At 44.9% G+C, this 23,009-nt stretch overlaps 1 protein-coding gene across 2 annotated transcripts in view; it reads right to left on the reverse strand.

Moving 5' to 3' along the window:
• MFHAS1 (multifunctional ROCO family signaling regulator 1) overlaps positions 1–17,746 on the reverse strand; it is a gene marked incomplete at both ends in the record, with an annotated part of 83,112 nt that extends 65,366 nt beyond the window's left edge. The window contains one exon of one of the 2 annotated variants that reach the window (XM_080710740.1): positions 14,749–17,746. In XM_080710740.1, the coding sequence (XP_080566866.1) occupies positions 14,749–17,746 (2,998 nt within the window). The remainder of the gene's footprint in view (positions 1–14,748) is intronic. The other variant, XM_080710741.1, reaches the window with a different exon arrangement.
• Between the last annotated feature and the right edge of the window lie 5,263 nt (positions 17,747–23,009).

Below are 23,009 nucleotides of genomic sequence, written 5' to 3' on the forward strand. Positions count from 1 at the left end.
ATTTGAAAACCAGCCGGGCGTGGTGGCGCACGCTTGTAATCCCCGGGCTTGGGAGGCAGAGACAGGAGGATCGCGCAGGTTCGAAGCCAGCCACGAGCGCTGGCTTAGGAGACCCTGTTTCCAAAATGAAAATGTAAAAAATAGGTCTGGGAGTGTAGCCCGGAGGTAGAAGGGCTTCCAGGAACCCCAGTACCACCAAAAAAAAAAAAAAAAAAAAAAAAAATTTGAAAACCAGCAACAAAATTAAAACTATCAAAGGTGTTAACAGAGAAATCAGTAAAGAAGCAACAGAATTAGGCAATATGCATACAAGGAAAATCTGCATTTGCTAATTAGAATTTGAATCACCAGTGAGATGGTGTTTTCTATTAAATGTTGGTGCTTTTTTTTTTTTTTTTTTTTTTTTGGCGGATCTGGTGATGGAACCCAGAGGCATTTGACCTCCAAGCTACATCCCTGCCCAATTTTTTATTCTTTGTTTTTTATACAGGGTCTCACTGAGTTGCAAAGGGCCTAAGTAGCTGAGGCTGTCCGCGAACCGCGATCCTCCAGTCTCAGCCTCCCAAATGCTGGGATTACAAGCGTGCGCCACCACACCTGGCTAAATGTTGGTGCATTTTTAAAGATGATATCCAGTGTAGCAAAAGTATTTGAAAGATCTTGCACCCAAATGAGGTAGAAGTATAAACTCCACCACCCTCCTGGAGGGCAATGTAAACATGAACTGAGACCTAAGTGACACTCTTTGCCGTTCACACAATGATTCTACTTTGGAGATGTGCAAATAAGAAAGAGCTTTTATAAAGAAATACAGTCATCAAGAACTTCAACAAGGGCTGGAAACAACTTAAGCATCCAAATGGCTAAACCAAGGTAACGTAAGTGTAAACAAACAAAGGTAAGATCACCTTGAAGTATTAGACATGCAGGTACTAATCTTCTGAAAGTATTCACAATAACTTGCATTAAAAATCAATATTTGCCGGGCATGGTGGCGCACGCTTGTAATCCCTGTGCTTGGGAGGCGGAGACAGGAGGATTGCACAGGTTCGAAGCCAGTCTTGCTGGCTTAAGTGACCCTGTTCCCAAATAAAAATATAAAAATGGGTCTTGGGAGTGCAACCCGGAGGTAGAAGGGTTTCCACGAACCCCAGTACCACCAAAAAAAAAAAAAAAATCAATATTTTCCAGGCATGGTGGCACATGCTTGTAATCCCAGCATTTGGAAGGTGGAGACCAAAGGATGGCAGTTCACAGACAGCCTCAGCTACTTAGTGAGGCCTTTCGCAACTCAGTGAGACTCTGTTTCAAAAATAAAAAGACAAAAAAAAAAAAAAAAAAAAAAAAGAAGGTTGTGGGTGTAGCTTGGAGGTAGAATGCTCCTGGGTTCCATCCCTGGTATTGCAAAAATAAAAATAAAAAATTTAAAATCAATATTCAAATTATTTATACAATAACTGCATAGTTTAAAAACCTAAGCTTACACAGGAAAAAAAAATTCTGAAAGAACCAGTGTAGAACGTGTAGAGTGATTCTATCATATAGCAGCCATAGCCATTTTCCCCTACTGTCCCAATCTGTATATATTTTAGTATGGAGGGAAAGCATTTGAAAAAGAGCACAAGGTATTTGGGAATAGAGATCATACTTTGCTCTACCCCTGCTGTGCAAAGCTTCATCCACAGCCTTATCAGTGTATATCCAAATACACCTTGAAGACTTTGGTACCTCAGGAATTACTGCAGTCACAGCAGCAGCCCACACTTGCTGACCTCCTGTCATGTGTCACGCATCCTTGTAAGCATTTTACCCAAATTAACCCAACCCTGGGGACACTCCCACAAGACAGAAACTATCATGACTCCCAAGTCACACAGTTGACCAGTGGTGGGACAGGTACTAGAAAGCCAGCAGGGCACTTGCAACCAACAGCTACATTAAAATCTTTCAATTCTAAAGGCAGCACAAAATCCTGTGTTTCAAGTCAAAACAGAAAATTAACACAGACAAAACATAAAGCAAAATTTAAAACTATCTTGTAACCTACCAATTTAAATGTAATTAAGTATATTTTTGTAAACTGAAAAGGGAAGACAAACTCAACCCAATATATTATCGGATAGGATAAAAGTGCAAAAAACTACTGTATTAGTGTGATGATTTATATCCACACATATGAAATGAATAAAATGTGGTGTTCTGATAGTGCAACATCAATTAAAAGATGAATTGTCAGTGTATAGTGTCATAAAAGAAAGCATAAAGATATTAAAATGTAAACTGTTGACAGTAAAATGCTAATTGTGTTAGATCCAAGTTTGCCTGTGTCTTGGGGTCTGTTATTGTAAGATTTAGGGCGAGGAAAATCAATGTTCTCGGGTACATTCCTGAGGATTACAGAGGCATGCTGCAATCTGGCCATTAAAATGATCAATGCTCCTTTTCTCCCTGTATTCAGACATATAGAAAGTGGTCTGTGGCACTTAAACATGGGCCTGTGGAGCAAGTGTTCTGTCAGCTCCACAAAAAGTTGATCGTGAGTCTGAGCAAATGGTTTGAAACCACCCTTCCATTGTTCCAGCTATAAATCTCTATGGTGGTCTCAACAAAGCCTGGCCTGATGGCAAAGAAATGTACTAGGATAAGGCTTCTAGAACGCTAGCTTATGGGCTGGCAAATGCTTTCCAGTCCAGGAATGCAAATGAAATAAAGAAGCATCTTTCTTATTATACCTGGTAATGCTAAAGGATGTTGTGTGCACACAGACACCCACTGAGCGCTTTGTAACCACTCCCCCAGCCCTTGCCTGTTTAAATGCCATTCCTATTGGAAATGCCCTTCCCCACTACTTCTTTATGTGGCTACCTAGAAGTCATCCTTAAACACTGAGCTGCAAGTGGCCTTTCAAGAACCCCTGAGACCCTTGGCAGTGCTCTCCCCGCCACTCACCCCATCTGATCAAGACCTCCACTGACCTCACGTGGACAGGTTCCTGTAGACCCAGCTCTCAACAGCACAGAAGAGGAGGGCAGAACAGGTGAGTTTGAGCACATAGGGAAGCATTCCTAACCTGAGAGGCAGGACAAGCAGCAGGTAGGAGCAGGCCAGGCTGAGATCCCAGAACACGCTCACTCTGGGGTGTTCACTTCATTTGAAACCCTAATGTCTCCATCTGCAAATGACAATGGTACTAATATCTATTCCACAGGCTGCTGGGAACTATGTGGGATCACCCATGTGAAGCACTTGACACTGTCTCAGAAGATGGTCAACTCCACACCATCACCTGGTCTCCTCTGATGATAAACACAACAAATGTTTATTTACAACATGAGACATAAAAATCTTATTAAAATAATAGCATGAGAGGTGAAAGAACAGCACCAAAGAGAAATATTTTTCTGACTTTACATTTTCCCTCTTCGGAAAGAAGTAAGAAAAAAGAAAGGAAGAAATTAAGGAAGGAAAGGAGAGGAAGGAAAGGAGGGTGAGGTAATGGCTTGTCCTACTACCCCCAAATTTGCTAGTACTGTAACATAGTATTAATATAATGTTAATAACATATACCTTCTTTTAGGGGCAGGGAAGATCTAAGAATATTAACTCTTTAATTCTCTCAGTACTTAATAGGATAATAATAGTACTGCGTCTCAACAAAGCTCCCCTCAACAAAGACATCTCTCATTAGCAGTCATATATTTTTATTGTGATGGCATCCAATTTAATTCATGCTGTTTTTGGAGTCAGTCTTCACAGTCTGTAGTGTCTACAAATGACTGATGACTTCAATACCTTCCAAAAATGGGAGTAAATCCATAAATGACTAAGAAAGGAAACGATTCCTGATGAAAAGGCATTTCTTGCCTTCAAAAATGATTCGTTTGGGAAGTTTTTGAAAGCCTTTTAGTTTTCCAGCATCCTCTCAGGTTCTGCCTAAGATTTCTTGCAAACAAATGATGCAGACTGAAAACCAGTTGAAATAAATGACCTGGGCATGATTTTCCACCTATTACACACGTAAATCAAGCAAATGCAAAGCTGCAGCTAGGTTTACTCAGTATGAGCATGTTGTTGCTGTTATTATTTCTGGAAAACTCAAAGAACAGATTTTTTTTCTCTCCATCAGTTTTTCAAATATGCAAATGATTTTCTCTATACGTGGTCTGATTCCTATATTTAAAAAATCAGCAATTACATTAATCAAGATCTCACCCCAGAGACTTCCGGGAAGATGGCGACCGAGAAAAGCGGGGCTTAAGAGCCCCGCTAACAACCAATCTCCATTACCACAAAACCAGCGCCTTTCATAGCCAGAAAACACCATCACCAGAGAAACAAGAAAAAATCACAAGGCTCCAGAGAGAAAGCGGACTGAGAACAGAGCTCAGAGCCACAGAGGAGTTACACCAGCCTCACGCCTGAGGACGCAGCAGCAGCGCCATACTGCCGGCGGCAGCGGCGAGTTCACCAGACGGCTACAGCAAGCCGAGGTGAGCCACTGCGGAACAGCCAGGCGGGATATTTCAGCACAGGGAGCATCTAAAGGTCCCAGTGGCTGAGCTCAGCACATGCTGCAGGGACTCAGAGTGGAACTCAAAACCAAGAAGAAATAAGCCAGCCTCACGGCCAAGGGCGTAGCAGCGGCGCCATATTGCCACCGGTGGCAGGAGCAGTGAATTCACCGAGTCCAATACAGCTACATCTGCGAACTCAAGAACAGAGAGTCAAATTGCAGGCCCCAGAGGAGAAATCCCAGTACTGTACTCCCTGGGACTTGACCCAGTGGGGGAGTGGCGGTGGCAGAGATATCACACCATAGGAGAACGTGCAACCTGGCACCCCCCCATAGTTTAAAGCAGCCTCTATCGACTCCCTGGGTCGGAGACTGTGATACAACCCAGTAAAGGAGTAGTGGGGTCTGAGATACTATAGACTCGAGATCCAGAGCACCTTAAGTGAAGCCGTAGTGACCCAAGGGAAGAACCCAGAGAAGGCACAAACTTCCGAAATCATGGGAAAGAGGAATAACACTGGAGCAATGAATGCCCACAACCCCACAACATCAGAACCCGATAAAACAGAAAATCAGAGATTTCTAGAAGATCAAATCAGGAAAATAACTGTAGAAATAATAGGGTGCTTCGAAAAGAACTCAGAGAGAGCCAAAAAGAGATAAAGGATGCAATTAATGAAGTAAAGGCCTCAATTCAAAGCACAAACAACTGATGGAGAACAGAATCTCGCTCTTAGAAGATGATCATTCCAAAAATGAACGCATAGTTTCTAATCTAGAAAAAAAAATCCGACGGCAGGAATCTGATATTGAAGAAATATGGGTCCATTTTAAGAGAGCTAACCTAAGAATAATTGGAATAGAGGAGGGAAAAGAAGGTGAAACCAAAGGGATCAACAATCTCTTCAAGGAAGTAATGGCAGAAAATTTTCCAAACATAGAGCAAGAGGTTGATACACAGATCCAGGAAACTTATAGAACCCCCTTTAGACAGGATTGGAGAAAAGGATCCCCACACCACATAATTGTCAAAATGACCAATGTGGAAGCCAAGCAGAGAATCTTAAAGGCAACAAAAACAAAGGGCCAAGTGACATTCAGAGGCAAACCAATTAGAATCACTCCAGACTTCCCAAACCAAGTCATGAGAGCCAGAAGGGCTTGGAGTAACATATTCCAAACCCTGAAAGAAAACAACTTCCAGCCAAAAATTTTCTACCCAGCAAAACTTTCTATTAAATTGGATGGAAAAATAAGAAGCTTCCATGACAAAGAGAAACTGAAGGAATTTATGTCTTCAAAACCAGCGCTAGAGAAAATACTCAAAGAGATTAACTACAAAGAAGAAATAGGTAACACACACCAGAACCAGAGAAACAAGAGTTTCCATCCAACAGACAATTAAGATTGGTTATCTGTGGAGATTCATTAATTATGTTAGTCTTTTACCTACCTCTAAATTGTATTGTTTGCTTTTATTGTTGTTAATTTTTAGGATTTCTAGTTGGAATATTAATATACCTTCAGATATAGCATTTGGAAATATTTTATCCAATTCTATTAGTAACTTTTAACTCTGTTTACATTGTCTTTGGATATCAATTTTTTTTTTATTTTTTAGGGAGTTTATATACTCTTCTGTTGCCTGTGCCATTGAAATCATAACCAAGAAATCACCGCCAATTTCAATGTTGTGAGGTTTTATGACCCAGATTTTCTTCTAAAAGTTTATAGTCTTAAGATTTATATTTAGGTCTTTTATCTATTTTGAGTTAATACTTGTATATGGGATTAGGAAAGGGTCCAATTTTATTCTTTTCCATATAATTATTATTTTTCAACAATATTTAGTTAAAAGATTATTATTTCTACCACCAAATGTTCGTGGAAACCTTGTCAAAAATAACTTGACAATATAGGGAAGAATTTAGCTCTAGGCTTTTATTTAACTCCAATGGTTTATATATCTGCCTTTAGAACAGTACTACACTGTTTCAATTATTGTAGCTTTATATGGTTTGAAACCAGAAAAGATATATCTTCTAGCTTTGTTCTTTTTCAAGATCATTTTGGGTATCTAGAATCCATATTCCATATTAGGATAGATTTTTTTCTGAAAAACAAATATATAATATATGATAGTTTCACCTAAAAAAATAGAAAAAAAATATTTTCTGGTAAGAAAGAAAGCAAAAAGAAATATTGAAATGTTATCTTTAAGTCATCAAAAGCTTGGTATCAGACAAATGAAACTGTTATGTGAGATTATCATTTTTACTTTTGGATAAAGTGCTATAATACTAGATGTCAACCACTAAGCCAAGCACGGGAAGGAGGGATGGGGAGGGAATGGGGTGGGGATCAGGTGGGGGCTGACTGGGCGATGTGTGCATGTATGTCTACAAAAGTTTGTATCTCATTATGATGTATGAATACAGTGCACCAATAAAAAATTAAAAAAAATTAAAATCTCACCCCAGCTCCTAGTAGCCAAAGCCTTGTAATTTATTTTGTTCTCCTAAATCTCCTAATTCAGTGCAAACTTCTACATATAGCAAATATTCAACACCGACAAATGGCAGAATCCAGTCAGTGACACGGTACACTCACCCATCTCAGCTGGTAGCATTCCCAGTCAGTGACCCCAGGAAGAAAGCTACCCAGTTGGTATCTCTGCCACCAACCCCCTTCCACTCATGTCCACCTGTGGCCTTGCCACAAGGCTCTCAAGGAAGGAGCCACACACAAGATTGATGGGTAGAGGCTCTGTGCAGAAGACGGCACTCACGCAGCACTCCTCTGTGCTTCTCTTCCACGTGTCCTTCAGTGTGCCGTGTGTGGCTCCCATTAAATCACACTGGCCAGGGGACAGTCCTGAGGGCCTGGATGAGCCTCTTCCCTACATGGTGTAAGAGGATACCCCCTCAACCCTGATAAAAGATGAGAAGCTAACCTGGCATCTCAAGACCAGCACCAAATTCCCTACTCTGTTTAAGTCATGCCTTGGAAAGAAAGTTGTCACCAAGATCTTGATGAAAGCATTCCCAGTCAGTGACCCCAGGAAGAACGCTACCCAGTAGCCCATGTGCTCCTTGCTGGGCAAACACGTGACCCTAGGGTGACAACTGCATGCAATTTGAATGTGGGAAATGCCAGGTGATTGTTCACTTGAAAAATGGTTAGTTTCTCTGGTTGCAGTGGTACATGCTTATAATCCCAGTGCTTGGGAGGCTGAGACAAGAGGAACAAAGGTTACATGTCAGCCTCAGCAATGTAACTTGAAGGTAGAGGCCCTGGGTTCAATCCCCAGGGGGGGGAAAAAAAAAGTTTAATTTCATTATGTGAATTTCACCCTCAAGAGAAAGAGGAGGAGGAGAAGGAGGAAGAGTAAAAGAAGGTAGGAGGAAGTGAGGGAGAGAAAGAAGAGGAGGCAGGGTACGAGCAGCAGCAGGAGCAAGAGAGGGTGCTTCTCACTGAGCCACCCCACCCAAAAAGAAGAATGTCACACGCGAAGCAGGAGCCTCCTTGGAGAGGGCCTGACACCTCACCAGGTGTTCTTGGATCCTTGCTTCTCCTGAAAGTCTTGCCCACAGATCTGCAAAAGTGAAGGGACCAGCAGCAAGAGCCTGGTTGCCCAGGCTGTGCCCTGAGCAGGAAGTCCTCTCCTGAGGCAGGTGAAGCAGTGTCTGGGCTGCTGCTGTGCCTACAGTCTGATCCCAGTTACCTCGGTCCTGCCCCGCCTGCAGACTTCTCTGTATTCTTTGTCTTCCATAAATAAGTTTACAGTTAAAGGGGGAAAATGTGGCTGATGGCTTTTCACTAATTCACTCTTTAAGAAACCAAGCTCTAGTATTTGCAGTTAAGTGATTACACTGAGGAAGGAAAATGAGAAAATGTTTTCAAGCATTTCGTGCTAAAAATAAAAATAACTCAAAATTTTTCCTTCTCTGTCTCCACAAATAAGTCAGGCCGGCTGGCAGTGGTATCTGAGAATTATTCTCCACGCTACCACCAAAGTGGAGTACACACAGAATCATATCTGCATTGCAGCCAAGGACTCAAACTGTCTTCCATGAACTCAAACTGGCAGGCTTGGGCCAGGTCAGGCTTTCTGGAAAGTGACAAAACCTGGAAGAAGGCAAAGCTGCTGGTACAACCCCCAGCAACATCTGCTTCCCACACCCATTCCACTTTCACCAATCGGATTTCCTGCTCCTCAGTATCTATCTTTTCCCTCTTAGAAAGGTCACGGTGAAGGGAAGATAGAGGTCTGGACAGAAAGAGCTGCAGAACAGGAGCTGTGGGGAAAGGGGTGTGCACTGTCACAGCGAGGGCAAACAGGAAGTCAGGTGGGCAGCAGACAGAGGCTTTCAGTGACCAACTCCTATGCTTGACCCACCTAACCTCCTGCTAAGCTGCCCCTTGCCCACCCCTCTCTTGCTTCTGTAAGGTAGGAGATGTATACAGGGGCAGAAATACACATGGCTGAAAAATCACACATACTTTCTTTAAGGAACATACTTTGTGCGTGTGTATAGTACTGGGGATGGAACCCAAGGGTCTTTTATCTACTAGTTACATCCCCAGCCCTATTTCATTTTTTATTTGGAAACAGGGTCTGCTAAGTTGCTGAGAGCCTCATTAAGTTGCTGAGGTTAGCTACCAACCTGTGATCCTCCTGTCTCAGCCCTTCAAGTACTGAGATTACAGGCATGTGCCACCACTCCTGGCCCTAGGGAATATACTTTAAGATAAAGAACACCAAGAGTAACTAAAAAACATGCCCAGAAATCAGTAAGAAACACTGGAAGTTCTTGAGTTCTTCCAAGACAACCAGCATGCACTGAGGCCCTGTAACCAGCCACTGTCCCAAAAGAACTCAGGACAGTGGATAGCTGTGGGTAACACTGCATTCTTTACATACAAGACGGTCTTTGGGTCTGACCACAACATATGGTCACACGTGTTCTATGGCTGTCTGACATGTCTACCAATCACTCCAGGGTCAGTATCATTAAGCTACAGCAGCACAGGAGCACAAAGGCTAGAGTGAAGGCCGTAGCACCCAGAGGCAGGTAACCTGACAACCATGCGACAACTCGTTTCATAATCAGAAGAGCCAAGTCCTGGTTGGCCCTGCCCCGGGTAGCCCCTATTGGGTGTATTTTCCATAAAGACTGGGAATACTACTTCACACCCTCTGCCCCAAGGATAAGAAGTGCCAGGGCCCCAAGAGACAAGAGAGGAAAGAGACTAGGCCAGCACTTGCCCCTGGCTTTCAAAAAACAAAACAGAAAGTACCCCAGTGGATGGATGGTCAGGTCTTTCAAAAACAGGCTCTAGTGAAGACAAGCAAGTTAGCAAGGTAAAGAAGAAAGAAACCACCAACATTCAGTCCAACAGTAATGGTTCTCTATCCACTCCTGCCTGCATAATGGGCAAAGAACTATTTTCCTATATTATTCCTTGCCCAATCTCCAAAATACCTCTATGACATTCACCTTAACAGTATTTCAGAGGTTAGGATGAAATAAATGAATTAAGAACTAAAATAGGTGAGATTTGCTGAGTAACAAGAGGAACAGGCAGCAGACTACGACATAAAATGTCTGTTAACAAAAAAGACTTTATCTATGGAAATTCTAAACCACTTGTACAGGGATGACTTGAGATTCCATTCTAGAATTTAAAGAAGAGGTGTCTAATTCTTTAATTAGAACCCTCCTAAAGGCCTTTCCAGTCTTCTAATTCTGCACAGTGTTTTTGCACAACAGAATGATTACAGTTTTTATTTGTATTCAAAACAAAGTCCCACAGAATTCAAAGAGGCCTATTCAAAAAAATAAAAGCCAAGGGACATCAATATTAATAAAACTAAAAATATATTGAATAACTTTTGTGAAATTAAAAACAATGACTAATTCAATCCAAACAACTAGGTCATGCTCAAATTCCAGTAATTCTAAAACTTTGATATAAGGCAAGAATTTTGCTTTGCTTCAGTAGTCAAAATGAAGGACCCATTCAAGGGCAAGACCAGTCACACAGGCACAAAATGAAGGCTAGAAGACATTTGGGGATGCCAGGAAGCAGAACAAAGCAAGATCAGAACAAGCAGAACAAGGCTATACCTGGACATTTGATGGAGTAGGAAACAACAAAGAAGATGTTTCTCACAAAAGACCAAACAATCATTCAGGCAACATCTGAAAGACTCTCCCAGAGACTACAAAGCCTCGGGTGTGTCTCTCACTTGGAGGAATCCATGGAATAATCTAATCAAAGAAATATTATACATATACAAATGGTACTGACACAAGACAAAACACACTGAGTGTGGTCAGCCAGGTACACACCATGAACACAGAACTGTGGAAGGGACGAGAGGCTCTTGGAGGGAGAGACAGGCCCTGTTACTGAGCAAATGAATGGCTCAGCGGTTAAAGAAAGCCATACAACTAATTCGGTTTGCTGATTTCGGTTGTTTTTCATTTTCCTTAAAAATGGTGTTTCATCATTTGGAAGATAGAAGCACAAATTAGAATCACTAAGACACAGCTCTGACTTAAAAGTTATAAGGCACGCACTCACTGGGCGGTTGAAATGGAGCATAAAGCACTGGAATCTTGCTGCAGGGCAGTGTTCTAGCCACTGAGTATAGCTCAAGACATTGCTCAACCTCAGGAGTACTAAATTTTTCCAGTTCAAATGTCATAATGGTAGAATAGAATAAAATATTAGAATCTAGAAAAAATATAATAAAAAATATTCCAAAGGAAGAAATATACTCTCAAACAAGAACACACAAGGCTAAGTAACAAGCAGGCAATGAACAGAAGAATATGGGATGTGGGCAAAAGCCAGCACACGCAGAAAACAGGCATGGACTTCCACAGTTACGTATGAGCATCATTACAGACCTCCCTTGGAGTTTCCCAAAGAATTTCCTATTGCTCAATCCAACTGTCTTAAGACAAATAGGTAACCTCTTTGGCAGTGTGATTAGATCTTCTCTACAAAACTTTTAAAACCAATGGTTGCTAGCTGGGCATTTTCCAAAAGATTAGATTTCCAAATCCAAAATAAGAAAAAAAAAAAATCTAGCATTACACCTCCCTCAGCCAACTACATAAATGCAGTTCAGGCCAAAAAATTCAAGAGGACAGGGCCAAAATAGGCTTTTCACATAAAAACATACTAATGCAACTTGAGATTTCTTACTATCAAGGGAGACAGTAATTTTGCTATTGTTCTTACTGTAATGTTGAATAAAAATTTCCCAGGGTTGAAAAAAAAACTAGTAGAACTCCAGTTTTTTTCACTACTATATACAAAATTGTTAAAACTTAAAGAACTCAAAACTTTAATTAAATGCAAAACTAAGCAGCCAATTTTTGTCCCTAAAAAGCAAAATGACTTCTTAAAAGGACATAAAGGCTACCAATAGATTCAAAGGTATCTTAATAATCTAATAATTTAACAAATGAATATTTAAAGTGTGACCTAACTGAACATCCAAAATTATAGTTATTCCTCCATCATTTCCTAACTTTTATTCTTTTAGCCCTTACCAAATCTTTCAGAATTGCAACAACTACTAGCAAATGATTGCTATCACAGAAAAATAAAAAAAGAGAAAACCTGGTTTTCCTCTGTCTTTATAAACTAGTGAAAATGTACTATAATCACCTTTTCCCATTATTTTGAGCCCTTTGCTACTTTATTAAATAGGGGGAACTAATTGATCCAAAAGATAGCATTTTTTTATAATAAATAAACAAATAATACAGAACTATATTATTTTTTAAATGATGATTTATCCCTACTCAATATATAAGAATTTACAACTTTTCAATCACTTTTGTTGTTGTTGCTGTTGTTTTTCAAGTTCAAAAAAAAATCTTTCCTTTGAGCCTGGACTGCCAACCAGGTATGCTTCATTTGAAAGGCAAATTAACAAAACAATAAAAATAAGATGGGCTTGTTTCTGTATCCCAAGCTTCCTTAGTACAAGCTTCTGTAGTACAAGCTTCGTTATGGAATATGATTGTTAAAAATAAAAAATAAAGTGCTGAGGTTAGGAGAAAAAAAACCTCCAGTCCCACTGTTTACCTCTCAAAGTTCTTGGAATTCCTCAGCAGAGATCTCTATTTGTTCAATAACCTATGTCTTTTCCTTTGTTGTTAACAGCACCAGTTTTTATCAATGCTCCATCTCTGAATAAATAACTGGTTTTAGGAAGCTCCTTCAATAAACTACCCTGTGAATATGTAACTCCCCACCACATTATACGACTTTGCAATCCAGTAAGAAAGTATTTTGCTTCTGTGGATAAAATACAAAGGCAAATATAAAACAAACTGAAGAGGTCACCAAGTCATGGACTGTGACAAGATACCAGATAATCATACAGAACGGATGGCTCAGTTGTCTGGTAACCCAATATAGTGGCTTTTTTCACACTGAAGAATTAAACTCAGCCTAGATCTAGGGCAACGGAAAGATGTTACCTTCGGAAATATTGGTATCCAATTCCTTCCTGATACTACTATGAGCTGCATTCATTTTGGCACCCAGACCAGGACAAAGATCTGAGCGGCTACAGTCTTCCATTTCATCACCACTCAAAGTACCCTGGGGTTGGAGGACCAAGATGAGGCACCAGATTGTGCTTAAGACGCTTGTAATGCTGTTAACCAAGCCTGTGCCCCCACCACACACACTAGATGTTTAAAGATGTAAAAAAATAAAAAAGAGGAAACAGACATGTTCCCAGGGAAAGACTTGTTTAAGAGAAATCAATGAGGCTCAAAAAAATCCCGCACAAGGAAAAGGCAAAACTATGGAGACAATAAAAAGGTCAGTGCCTGCCGAGACTGAAGGAAAGAGAGAGAAATAAATGGATCACGGAGGAATTTTAGAACAGTGAAATTCTTTTGTGTGATACTACAACGGTGGATATATGTCATTATACATCTGTCCCAACGCACAGAACATACAATACATAGGGTGAACTTTAAGTATGAACTTTCGGTAATAATGACATGACAATGCAGGTTCATGGACTGGAACAAACGTACCACGCTTAATTCAAGATGCTGATAATGGAGGACATTATGCATGTGTAAGGACAGGGGTATATGAAAAATCTCCATATCTCTCATTCAATTTTGCTATAAACCTAAGACTAATTTATTAAAAAAAAAATAATAAAGCCTTAAAAATAATCCCAGACAATCTGTCCTGGAATTCTCCCACTTAATGAAGATTAAAAAAAAAAAAAAAAAAAAAAAAACAGAAGTCTGTTGGAAAACCTCCTCAGAGGCTTTTTGCCCCTTCCCTCTCTCTTCCCTTTCTACTGCCAGAAAGCTCCATCTCTAGACATTTATGGAAAAACAGACCTTATGATATCTATAATGCTCAAAATTGTCAGGAAATACTCAAAGACCCTCCCTTCAGATATTTCAAAGACCAATCCTTCTCCTTCATGCCTCAGAGTACACCGAGTGCTTTAGTCATGCACTGCAGCTGAAATGTTTGTCTTTACTTGTCCACCATTCTCCTCAATTACAGAGCATTGTTCTCTGGAATTTCTTAGGAAAAGTGAGCCATCATTTTGACTTGAAGATTGCATATTGGCTGGGCGTGGCGACACTTGCCTGTAATCCCAGGATTTGGGAGGCTGAGACAGGAGGATCACAGGTTTGAGGCCAGCCTCAGCAATGCAGTGAGACCTTGAGCAACTTAGCAGAACCCAGTTTCAAAATAAAAACTAAAAGGGGACTGAGAGTGTAGCTCAGAGTTAGAATGACCCTGGGTTTAATCCTCAGTAGAAAGAAAATAAGGAGATTGCACACTGGATTTAAACAAAAGAATATGACCACAGACACAACTCAGACTCCTCCCCGTGTCTAATTTCCTTGACAGCCAAGTCTGGATGAGTGGCAAATGTCACACTAGTCCCAGCTTCTGTTCAGCCACCTGAATTTCTTTCCACAAAATGTGGCCAAATTGAGAAGAGGAATAAAAAAAGGAGATAGGAAATGTTTTGACTTTGAAAGAACGCCTGTATCTCCCTGTTAGGAGGAGGACACTGGCGGCCGCATTTTACATTGCCCAGATGCTTACTAAGCCTTTTGCTGGTCCCCAAGAAAAACTTTTCTGAGGTTAAACATTTTGCCAAAGGAGAAACAAATATCTCCCAAAAAACACAACGTGACCTTCTTTCCACTTACCTGGAAAAGCGTGTGGATTGGGCGACCCTCTCTTAAGGCACTTAGAACAGAGGATGTGCACAGTATAGTGCAGTCCAGGCCATTCCTGAAGTAGGACATTCAGTTCTTCTACCAAGGGGGTGATGGCCTGCCATGCGGTCCATATATTTGGTAAAGATGCATGGCTGGCAATGGACAGAGTGTCTGGCTGCAGGACCCCCTTGGCAGGTCTGTAACTGACCACCACAGGAACTTTCCCTCTATATGCAAAGATTTGAAATTTACCATCCGACCTGTGCACCACGTGGCTGTTGATCTGCACACTGTAGCGAGCAAACAACCCAGGGGGAAAGGTAAAGGGGAAACTATATTCAATCTGTAACTGCTCAGCCACAAAAGACTGCCCAGCGAGGTTGGTCCCGTTAATCCAAGCCTCTGCATGGGGCACCTCATTCTGCACATAGCATGGGAACTTGTACCAAGCCGTGGACCCATTCAAAGGCTTGCCCTTGGGTTTATTGAGGCAGTAACAAAGTCCCATCTTCTCCAGCAGCTCCAGCAACAGCTGCAAGTCCTGCTGGGCCTGGACATGAGGCTTAAGCAGCAACCGAATGACATGGGCTGGCAGGAGCCCATGCAGCAGAAAGCCCTCCACGTAATGATGGAGCTGGGTGGCTGGGAGCGGGTCCTGGCTCTGGGTAGGCAGGGACAACCCTAAGGAGTTCTCACCCTCACCCTCACCCTCACCACTGGTCCCCAGAAGCAGTTTATGCAGCAGCAAGGAAGCATCCCTCTGGAAAAAGACATTGAGAATGTCAATGAGGCGGGTGAGGTTGTGGAAGACATGCTCCTTGAGGGTCGGGCTGTCCTCGAAGTACAGCAGTTTGCCGCTCTCATGCAGGTAGGAAAGGGCACTCTGCAGTCGGTCCTCCGTCAGACCTGCCTGCAGGCCCAGGCGCGCGGAGTCCCACCAGCTCAGCCAAAGGCGCTGTGCCTGAGGTGGCTGGAAATGCAGCTCCTCCAGCACCTGCCAGGACCGAGGCAGGACTCTATGTAAGTTAGGGAAGATTTCTCGGTGCTCAGCTACTGAGAGCAGCTTGTCCCTAAGGCGCTGCAACTGGCGGGGGTCCCTGCAGCTCACAGGCAACACCGGGGAGAGGATCTGCAGCCTGTGGTTGAGCAGGTATTGAAAGTGGGCCTTGCGCCGCCGGAGGTTCTTGTCCGAAACACCATAGTAAGCCGCATGGGGGCTGGCGGAGCGCAGCTCGAAGTCCCGGGTCAGGGCCTCGTCCACCACCTGGGCTAGCCGGCTCAGGCCCTCAGCATCGTGCTTCTCCTGCACAGCGATCTGCCGGTGAATGTCCAGACACTTCTCCTCCAGCTCCCGCTCCCCGCACAGGTCTGCATGCGTGCCCACGATACACACCACGGCGTGAGGCACCCGCGCCCCCACGCGATGCAAGAAGGAGCCCACGGTAGTGGGAAAGCGACATGGCTCATAGGTGGCCAAGTTGACCACCAGCACATACAGGGCACCCGGGGAGAGGAAGAAGGGCTGGATCACCTCATAGCTTTCATCACCAGCTAAGTCGTACACAATGAACCGCAGCCCCCGGGAGGCATCAGCGGTCCAGCTGGTCACCTCGATGCCCTTACTCCCAGCAGGTGGGGAAGGCGGGTAGCTCCTGTCCTTGTCCCCTCCTCCACGGCTACCCTCCAGTGTCTCCTCAGTGAGGCAGTGACGGAGGAGGGTCTTTCCTGCAGCCTTATGGCCCATCAGGAGCAGCTTGAGCCGAGGCTGCACCGCTGGCTGGGAATGCGCCAGCTCCTTCTGGTAGGCTGCGATGTAGGGGATGCCCTTCATGCAGACCTCATAGGGGGGCTGGATCAGTGGGTTGTCCTTGATCTTCCACAGGCCCACCCGGGAGAGCTGGCCGAAGTTGTCAGGCAGCACAGCAATCTGGTTCCCTTGCAACACCAGCTCCTCCAGGCCAGTCAGCTCCACAATGGAGTCGGGAAGGTAGCGGATTCGGTTATTATCCAGCCACAGGGTGAGAAGGCGGCCCAGCCCAGAGATAAGGGATGGCACTGAGGTGAGCTGGTTGCGACTAAGGTAGAGCTCCTCCAGACCAGCCAGGGGCAGCAGCGCGGTAGGGAACTCCTCAAAGAGGTTGGAGGAGAGGTTGAGCATTTTGAGCCTTTGCAGGCGGCTGAACTGAGCAGGCAGAGCCTGCAGCCCGTTGTTATCTAGCATGAGGCTCTCCAAACTGGCCAGCTCGCAGAAGCCGTTGGGCAGGGTGCCAAGCTCGGCCCCGCTCAGCCAGAGGATCTTAAGGGCATGCAGGGCACTGATATCCTCAGGTAGGCCTTGAAGCCGGTTGCTGGACACGTCCAGCTCCTCCAGGGCCGCCAGCTGCAGCAGCTGCCCGGGAAAGGCCGTGAGCTGGTTGTGGTCCACGTCGAGCGTACGAAGGCGGTGGAGGCAGGAGAGGGAGTCGGGCAGGTGCGCCAGCCGGTTGAAGCTGACATCCAGCTCCTCCAAGTGGGCGAGAGCACCCAGCTGGGCAGGCAGGGCCGGCAGCTGGTTGTGGCTGAGGTTGAGCTTGCGCAGCTCCCGCAGGGCACTCACCACCTCCGCGCCCAGGGCGGTCAGCCGGTTGTGGCTCATGTCCAGCTCGGTGAGGTGGTGGCCCAGCTCGGCCACCGCCGGGGGCAGCCGGGCGAAGCGGTTCCTCCGCAGGACCAGGACGCGCAGACTGCCCAGCGCCGACCCCAGCCCATCGGGCACCCCCTCCAAGCCGTTGTTCCCCAGATTCAGCACCTCAATGTCCCCGATGTTGGCCGGCAGCACGAGCTGGGGGGCGTCGGGGGACTCGAGCGGGTCGGCTCCCGCCGCGGGGCAGCCCCCCGCCGCGCTGAGGGTGAGCTGGCGCAGGTTGCTCCGCAGCTTTCTGGCGCGCAGGGCGGCGTCCCGCCACAGCCTCGCCGTCTTGAGGTCGCCGCTGTCCTTCCCAGCCATGGCGGGCCCGGGGCCGGCAGCCTCACGCGGGCCCCCGCAGCCGCATGCCGCGCCGCGCCCGGGCCGGCGCCCGCCTCCCGGGCCCTGGGGCCGGGTCTCCTCCCCCGGGCGGCCGGCGGCGGCGGGTCCTAGCGCAGCCCGCGGGGCGGCCGCGGCTGGGGGGCGGCGAGCCGAGCGGCGCTGGGGGGCGCCGAGCGCGGCGCGGGGGCGGGCGGCGGCCGGCGCGGGGCGCGGCGCGCATTCTCCGCGCTCGGGCCGCCGCGGGCTGCGCTCCTCCGCGCCCGCTACGCTCGCCGCCGCGGCCCCGCGAGCTCCGGGAGGGCGCGGGCGCTGGGCTGCGCGGCTCGCATGCTGCTGCGGGCGCAGGCCGGGCGCTGCCCGAGCAGGGGCGGCGGCGCCGCCTTGTCTCCGCGTCCGGGCGCTGGAGGGCGCGATCCGGAGCCGCAGCGCCGCCGCGCGGCCACGTGACCCGGGCGCCGGCCGGCCCCGCCCCGCCCGAGGCCCCGGGGCGGGCGAGGACCCGGGCGCGGGGCTCGCGCGGACGGACCCCTGCGCTGGCCCGCCCCGCTCCGCCGGCCGGGCTCGCCCGCGCGGCCTCTTTGTTGGACCTGTGTCTGTCTCCAGGGGTTTCTCTTTCTCCCTGGGCCGTCTGACCCGCCGGCTCCCTCCCTCGTTCTTTACCCCCTCCCCGTCCACCACCCTACATCCACACTGCGGTGTGACGGGCAGAACCCGGGGGCCTGGGCGCATCACCGTAGGCGCTTAGGACCCTATGCGGGTTAAACAAAAGAAGGGGAAGGCAGCCAGCCTTTCATTCATTTGGTAAATGCTTATGGAGACCCTATGTTTTTGCTAGAAGACCAACTAAAGCTGAGGTTTTCAGCCTCCCCGCCCCCCATCCCGGGGAGGAAGGGGAGGGATCTCTTTTATCTTCACAACAACCGCATAAAACAAATACCACATCCTCAATAGTACAGGACTTGTTGCTCTATAGGTTCAAGAAAATGACAGCTGTTTCAGGCGGAATTCACTGTGCAATGTTCAACTCTGAGGTTTATGTTCCCACAGTGGGGAAGGGTTTCTTTGAGACCATATGTATACTAAATATAAAATTTCTTTGGAATTTACGAAAGCCATGACACCTCTCTGTCGCCTGCATCATTGCCTCCAAGTTGATTAATCAACAGCCAAGTCGTTTTCAGGGAGGCGGAACTGAATTTAATTCATTAAATGTATCGCTTAATATCTTGTGGCTATACCTCCTCCACACATGTCGTTCAGAGACATGTTTTGGAACAGTTATTGGAGAGTAACTGAGATGAGACCTGCCCGTTGTAGTGCTTGTCAAGGTGGCTATGCATGCTATAACTGGAGGATGCTCCCAGGCCAGCTGGGTACCACATAGCACCCAGGACAGGTGAAAGCAGAGATTAACAGCCAGAGCCAATCTGTGTTCACTCTGAAGAATTTCCTAAGAGATTAAATTGCTCAAGGGTCCTCTTTATCCTCCCAGGGATGCTAAGGTTTTGTTTTGTTTTGTTTTTGTTGTTTTCAGTTCTGGGGATGGAATCCAGGAGCCTTCTACCTCTGAGCTACACCCACAGCCCTATTTTTTATTCTTTATTTTAAAACAGGGTCTCATTGAGTTGCAAAGGGCCTCACTAAGTAGCTGAGGCTGACTACAAACCACAATCCTCTCGTCTCAGCCTCCCAAATGCTGGGATTTCAAGTGTGCACCACCAGCGGATGCTAAGAAAGAAAAATGTAAATCATGGAGACTGACTTTTTTTTCACAGAGATAAAAGGGCTCAAACATATTAAGGCACTTCCCAGTCCTCCAGCCAGGTAAAGGGCAGAGCCATGTTTGCTAACTCCCCAGGTAGGAGAGTACCACCCTCATATTATTGAGTCAGATTCCCAATTCTTCATCCTTCAGCTTCTTTTAACACAAATCTGAACCTCAGCCTGGAGAAGAAGAGTAGACAAACTATGAGCGCCTTACTCCATCTTAAATTGCTAAACTTAACTCATAGAGTGGTTTAGATTACAACCAAATAATACCAGCTAAACTATTTCCCCCAAGAGCCATAAAAAATGAACATGTTTTCATTTTATTTTTATTTATTTGGCACCAGGGATTAAACCCAATAATGTTCTACCTCTTCTGAGTTACACATCAGTCCTATTTTATTTTTATTTTGAAACAGGGTCTCACTACGTTGCTAAGGGTCTCACCAGGTTGCTGAGTCTGGCCCTGAACTCGAAATCCTCCTGTCTCAACTTCCAAAGTACTGGGATCATAGGCTTGAGCCACCTGTACACTTGATTTCAAATGTCTTTTGAGAACTGTACTCTCCCTTTGTCATTAGATAATCAGTAATTTACTTTATCTGATAAAGAGAACTGGACCTCACAGGGGCCCAAGCCTGGTGTGGATGAGTTCACTCAACAGGAACTGTTCTCTCACCACCCTTTGGGCTACAGAACACTGAATCAATGAGTCGTGTAGAAAGCCTGGGAAGAAGCTTTGGTCGAAAGTTTATCAGAAAATAGTTTGCTGAAAATCTAAAAAGTCAAATCGAAAAATACCCAACACAAAATAAAACCCCATGGAATGAAAATGTATTCAGTATAGCTCTGAAACCCAAGTAAGAATTCCTGCCCTAGGCATTCAACCTGGCCCTCCTACAGCCGTTCTGTGCCCTAAGTGGTTAAGTTTCTGATGTATCAAGGGGACATGCCTTCTCTACTTTCTAGAAGATGCTAGAGTGAAGGACCTAGAATTCCAGATGCAAATACCGTGAGAGCTGGTTGGGAAGTGCTATGATTTGGATCCTAAGTGCCCCCCACCCACTATCCAAGGCCCATGTGTTAAAGGCTTAGTCCCCAGCCTGGTGCTGCATGGAAGGTTGTGGGGCCTTTAAGAGGTGGGCCCAGTGGGAGGTCTTTTGGTCATTGAGGGTGTACCCTTGAAGGGGGTTGGGCAACACTGCCCCTTCTTCTTTCTCTTTTTAGCTTCCCAGCTGCCAGGAGGTAAGTGACTTGCTCTACCACATGCTCTCCTTGACCCAGGCCTACAGCAATGGAACCAATGGATCACAGACTGTGAGCAAAACAAACCTTTTCTCTGTTAATTATAGCAACTGTCTGTTAAAGTAACAGAAAACTGACTAGCACAGGAAGGATTGTGCAGTCATAGTCATCCAAAAGGAATAGCCCAGTCTAGGAATATGGCTCAATGGTAGAGCACTTCCCTAGCAGTGTGAAGCCTTAGGTTCAATCCTTAGACCCACAAAGGAAAAAAAAAGAGGGATAGCTCATCCTTAGGCCTGGGGTTGGTTCATGGAGCTTGACTATAGCCATGTACTCACAAGGATTCTCACTGCTGCATGGAGCTCAAGTCAGGATAAGAATGGTGGTGAACATGCCACCTTTGTTAGCATGATGTAGACCATTTATATATTTAGGTATATGGTATATGGGCCTACCTACAAATGGTAGAATTTTCCTACAACAAACAACTATAACAACATAAGCCATCATAATTTGGAGAAGCAGATTCTGATCATTAAAGTTTTCTTACCTTGGAGGTTTATCCAATCTCATAGACCTAATCTGTAAACTTTCCATAATTCCATAGGCCTGTTATTTTTTTCCCCTCTTATGCTGTAATCATTTGAACTGCCATGCTGTAAGTGCAGTGACATTCCATGCCCAGTGCCTTTGTCCCAGGGTCTTGATCCTCTGTAGTAGGGTTGTTCAGGACAACAGGAAGAGTGTGTGTAAAAAGGTGGCACTCTGAGTTGGACTTGAGAGATATGGGTAGGGAGAGGGAAGTACCTATGCACTCAGATAAGGACCTTGCATTTACATATCTGCCAATACCAGTCTGCATGAGAAAGCGGGGTTTCTTTGCTCTTATCCCTTGCTAATATAGCAGTGGCTTCCTGGGAGCTTTCATCTCTGAATTCTTTTGCTCCATCTTCAACATTCAACTTCATCTTGACAGATTTCCTTTTGATCATGTTAATGCTCCAACTATGGTATCGTTGCCCTTCTCTATAAAATATCTTATCTATGTGGGTCAGGTCAGTCTAGTTCCCTCCCATTGCCCAGGAATCTGGCTCCTATCTCCATCCTGTTGTCAGCCTTGCTCTAGAAAAAGTCAACTCACCCTTTCTCCTTCCTTGACCTTCCATCATTGAAAATATTTAAACTTCCTTTGGAAACTCTTCTTTCTTAGCCTGTAGGATGTTGGGTGTCACTTTAAGTTTGGGGTTTTCAACACTGTAGAAACTTAGTTATTTATTTCAACACTGTAGAAACTTAGTTATTTATTTCTATGAATCAAGTTTGCGATTAGGTTAGGTGCTACAAAATGACCTTCCGTAACTATGGGGCAAATTGGTCAGGATTTGTCTAGTTTTGGGCAGCTTCTTACAACACTATGGAGTCACTGTGTTTTTTCAACTTATATTATTCTGCCTGTATTAAAGATGCATAATTCTAAAAGTCACACAAGTGCCATTTTCCACTGAATTTTAATTTTATCAGTCATAGTTTAGTTGAATGTTTATTGTAGCATGACCCAAATGTGCCAGATTGTGTAGAACTGAGGGATTTCCTAGTAAAAGAGACATGCTGTGCTTAAAACCAGGGCAATCCTTAGAAACTAGTTCAGTTAGTTTACCTACTCGTTCTTTAAAATGAGCCCTTCATCTTGTTCTTCTTTTATCCTTCAGGAATTCAAAAAGTCCTGCTTCTAGAAATGCAGCACTTCGTTGCTTCAGATGCTTTAGACTTTAAAAATAGTTTTGATTTCATTTACTCAGCTGCTTTCTGATTTAGGAGACATTTGTGGACTGGAGGTTCTAACTAACTTTGGAGCATGGAAACTACCTTTTTCATCTTGAAAGGATATATAACAAACCCTTAACCCTGCAGTTCAAAGGAGACTCAGGGCTAGGTCACAACATTTCATGAGAGAATTAAGTTAAACTGTTTTTGGAGTCTGAAGCTGCTGATTATGTGCTGTCTTTATTGTGAACGGAGAAGGACTTCCCATATTTCTCCTCTTTTATTGTAGATTCAGCCAATATTTTGCCTTAAATAAACAACAATGCTTCCTCCACTCTGGCTAAAAGATAATTAAGAGAAAATCTCATCTCCATGATTTTCAGCCCTTCTTGGCTTGAAGTAGAGGAAATTAAGGGGAACACAGAAAGAAGAAAAGGAAGGGTTATCTTTCTAAAAAGTCTGACAT

This window comes from Muscardinus avellanarius (genome assembly GCF_963383645.1).
Source record: "Muscardinus avellanarius genome assembly, chromosome: 14".
Classification (NCBI taxonomy): Eukaryota; Metazoa; Chordata; class Mammalia; order Rodentia; family Gliridae; genus Muscardinus; species Muscardinus avellanarius.